The 4,195-nt window shown below is 35.9% G+C and overlaps 1 protein-coding gene across 1 annotated transcript in view; it reads left to right on the plus strand.

Annotated features, from left to right (window-relative positions):
- Nucleotides 1–4,195, plus strand: part of LOC115241463 (histone-lysine N-methyltransferase MECOM-like) — a 61,401-nt gene that overhangs the window by 49,995 nt on the left and 7,211 nt on the right. Inside the window, exon 6 of the mRNA XM_029817227.1 lies at nt 2,788–2,887. Coding sequence (XP_029673087.1) covers nt 2,788–2,887 — 100 coding nt within the window. The remainder of the gene's footprint in view (nt 1–2,787; nt 2,888–4,195) is intronic.

The following is a 4,195-nucleotide window of genomic DNA, read 5'->3' on the forward strand; positions in this document are numbered from 1 at the left end:
TATTGTATTAATTTCTTTTCATATTTATTTTTATATATAAAAATTATATATTGTGTTCATATATCTTTGTTTTAAAAATTTATTGAAACAAATTTGTGTGGATATTCTTGATATATACTTCTTATAACATTTAATACGATAGTTTATTGGAGGAAAAATATTCAATTTTTCTGAATTGTTATATTAAAAAAATCGTTGTTTCTGTAATGATTTCGTTGAAACTCGATTCAATTATTATCAAACGGAAATCACATACTAGAGGTGAGGAGGAATAATTCAGATAATCCTGATATAAAAGCGTAACAAACGCGATGAATGAATAAATAAACTTATTTCGATATATTAATCGATTTATTTTAATAATTTCATTCCCTTTGAATCGTAAACGCATCCCCGATGCGGCAAAAACATTGATTTCCGTTACTTTTTCCCATGAAACTGCCAACTGACTACTTGACCGCGGGGGGTGTTGCCAGTGGATCCCACCTGTTGACTTTCCGCAACGTGACTTTGTTCCTGCTCCTTCTACGCGAGTAGATTAACATAATGCTTTCAACCGTTTCCATTAATCTTGGAGGAACGATCGCTTGAGAATACGTGGCGTACTTAATTCACAAATTATGAACTTTTTCTTGGTAAAATTATGCAAAAAATATTTATCATAAGAGAATATCAGCGCAAAAAGCTAAATGTATTATTATCATTTCATATGTAGCATATGTAATCTATTTTTTTTATTTCTTGTTTCATAGCTAAAATTTGCTATTCACATCTTTCTGTTATTTTATTTATGTATTAATATCTAACAATTTTGAAAAAGATGGCATTAACATCGTTCGCAGAAAAAAATTATTTTTAAGATTTTACTTTTCAATATCCACAATTTATCTTAACATACTTGGATCAGTTATTTTTTCTTTGTTTATATCTAAAGACAATTTATAATTTTTTTTTTTAGTTAATTACACCATTATTTTATATTTATTTTGGCAAAATTTAAAAAATTCTCATTCTTTATTGGGGCTATTTTTTTGAATACCGCATTCGAGCGAGACCGTTTCGAGGGTGAACTTGAAGTCAGCCGCATCCTTCATTGTCTAAATTCACGGCATGCCGCTACGAATTAGTCGTGGAGAGAGGAACGATTAACGTACTAAAGGCCGGGGGAGAGATGGTAGTATGGCGTTGGGCGTAGTTGGTGGTACGGGGATTGTGCCCGGTTCCCATGAAGGTCCGTTGGGGGCCATCACTCGACCATATGGTGGAAACAAGTGTAGCGGCAGATTTAAATAACCGTTGGAGGTCGGATATCGTTCAAACTCAAAGTTGGATCATACTCGTGTACGCTTAGACTTTCAAGAATTTATTTAAAAAATAAAGAATTAAAAAAAATTGTTCAACATTTAGCTACAACTTACTCTTTTCAATTTGTCTGCTATGTATATTGAAATAAGCCTCTTTTTTTCCTATATTTGTTTAACAAATTTTACGAGATATTTGCATAAAAGCAGAGTAAATTTTGACAAAAGAGAACTGATTGATAGACGCTAGTCTGTACACGTATTCGCGATACTCTTGACGGTAGCAGCGATGCCAGTTGTGTGTTCAATCATTGATAACTGCACCTCGTCTCCTTCATGGGTTTCTGATTTTACCTGCCGTTGCGCTCTGATATTCGGAGGTGAAACGCCGCAGGGGGGTTGTCGAGACTCACCTGCGATTGGCTGGTCCCCAACGTCGCTTGTGCCAATAGCGAGCGATACTGAACACCCCCGCTTGCGTTTGCAATCACCGGACGGTGTACCGTCAACTAACTAGAACATCATTGTGTCTATTGTCTTCGCGATCGCTTGTGTGTCGGATCGTATTTGTTATAAGAAGGTAAAGGTGACAGAGTGACAGTGGGGTATAACTCGAATCGCATCGTGACCAAACGCGGTTTGCCTACGTTTCAGCGTAAAATCGTATTACAAATGTGGTAGATGAGTTCCCAATATTTGAGAGAGGGATTATTAATTAGACGGTAAATATATTTTATAAAATAACGACGCAAATAATTATATATACATTCAATAAATTAGTATATGCGTGTGTGCATTTATTACATTGTTGATATATAAAATTTTTATTAATAATAATTAATTATTTTATCACAATATTTATTAGAAATTTTTATCCCTGCGCAAATTAATTTATAATTAAGATATTATGTAATTTTAATCACCGAAGTTTCGGGATATATTATATATAATTCATGTTAAAATCCTGCTTATAAATTAGTTTTGCGTATAAATAATTAATGAAAATGTCTGGTTCAACAACAAATACAAATTCGAGCGCGCGAATAATTTGACAACGCGATTAAAAGGGCGATATAATTACGCGAATGTTGTAGTGAGATTTAAAGTCGGCGATATTTAACGCAGCACACACGAGTTCGTCGAAAATTATTCCCGTCGGTTCTACGAAGTTAGTTAAATCATCTTGAATCCCGTAGGAACGCCGAGAGGGTTCTTCGTTTTGTAGATCAGACCGATACTGCCGCTTCGATTTCATAATTCAGGAATAATTCACGAGTGTGTCCACTTGTCACGACACGCTCCTGTCGCCCTCCTCGCGCGCGGTTCTGGATCACGTAATTCGCCCGCATCGCGACGGGTCACGTATCATCGTTCGCAAGGGGTTGTAATTTATAGAGCTATGACCACTTGCGTACACACATACATTAGCACTTACACTTGATAATGTGAATACTCTTGTAACCTGCATTTCATTCGTCATTTGCAGCTTCGCAGCACAGCGGAACCGTCGACGAGGACAAGGAGGACGAAGAGGAGGGGGAGACGAGATGCACCGTCTGCGACAAACCGTTCCAAGATATTGAATTGTAAGCACTTATCGCATTTATATTTATGCGGTTTTTTTTAACGTATCAGAGAATAAAGCGAAGAAATAATTGTATGTGCTTATACTACTTACATTGAAAATTTGGCTTAAATCTAACATATATCCCAAACAGATCCACACAAATTTCAATTTAACATAATACGGATATATTAAATGCTAACATTAATACTATGTTAATATTTCAATACAAAATGATTGCAAACTTCATAGTAATTTGAAATAAATTTTGTGTAAAATCAATATATTTTTAATGATAAAATTATATAATTCATTGTTAGAAAAAATATTATTGATAGTCCGTAGTCATTCTCACTCTTATTATAAAATAAAATCAATTTTTTTCTGTAAATTTAAACAGATAAATTCTGTCACTAATAAGAAACATATCTATTGTGCAAAATTAAAAATATGTGCACATTGAATTATTTTTACACTTTTTTCAATTGTTTTAATAATTTAACATTTCAGAGTTCAATTAACACAACAGCAAATATTAAATGAGCACATGAATTTTGTTAAATATTTGACACAAAAATTTTAACCGACATATTTTTTACCAAAAAAACATAAATTTTCCAACTGTGTAATTTCCTGATTCTGGTTCTTATTGAAAAGACAACTTAGGTTTCGGATTCGCGCGAGTTCGCTTGGTGTTCTTAAACCGTTATCGCTTCGTGCGATCTAACGACCGGCAATAAAGGAAAAGAGGAAAGGGTTAAAGACAAGTATATACGCGGCAAGACCAGACAGATCGCGAGAAAGACTCCTCGCGAGAGAGGAGAGGATCTTCTTCCGAGCGAAATGTCAAGAAGCAGACGGTTAATTCTCAGCATTTACCGAGGCAGCAGCCTGACCCAACTATTCATTAGACGGGAGTGCAGGTTGTATTCTCTCGTAGTTTCTCGTGTTCTCTTCCCCGTCGCTCGATGCAACAGAAGGACTCGAGAGGAAGGGAGAGTACGAGAAGAGAGAGGGAGAGGTTGTGCAACCCGGCTCGATTCACTTATCACGTCCTCCGCAGAAACGAGACCCCGATCGAGCTACAAACATGTTGCAGCGAGAGCTGATGTAGCAAGGTGCACTTACGCCGATCACCTTTTCGGCAACCGCGAGAGAGAGAGAGTTTCCGGCAGAGCCAACGAGCGTTGCTCGATTTTACAAAGTTGTAATTTTCGTCAAGATTCGATTGTTGGACGAATTCAATTCAAACGGGAATCGGAGATTTAACAATTACATTGCATTCTCGGAGATCCGACCTTTCGGAAAATCACTATGTTTTTTTTTTTTT

Source organism: Formica exsecta, unplaced genomic scaffold (genome assembly GCF_003651465.1).
Source record: "Formica exsecta isolate Colony F162 unplaced genomic scaffold, ASM365146v1 scaffold49, whole genome shotgun sequence".
Classification (NCBI taxonomy): Eukaryota; Metazoa; Arthropoda; class Insecta; order Hymenoptera; family Formicidae; genus Formica; species Formica exsecta.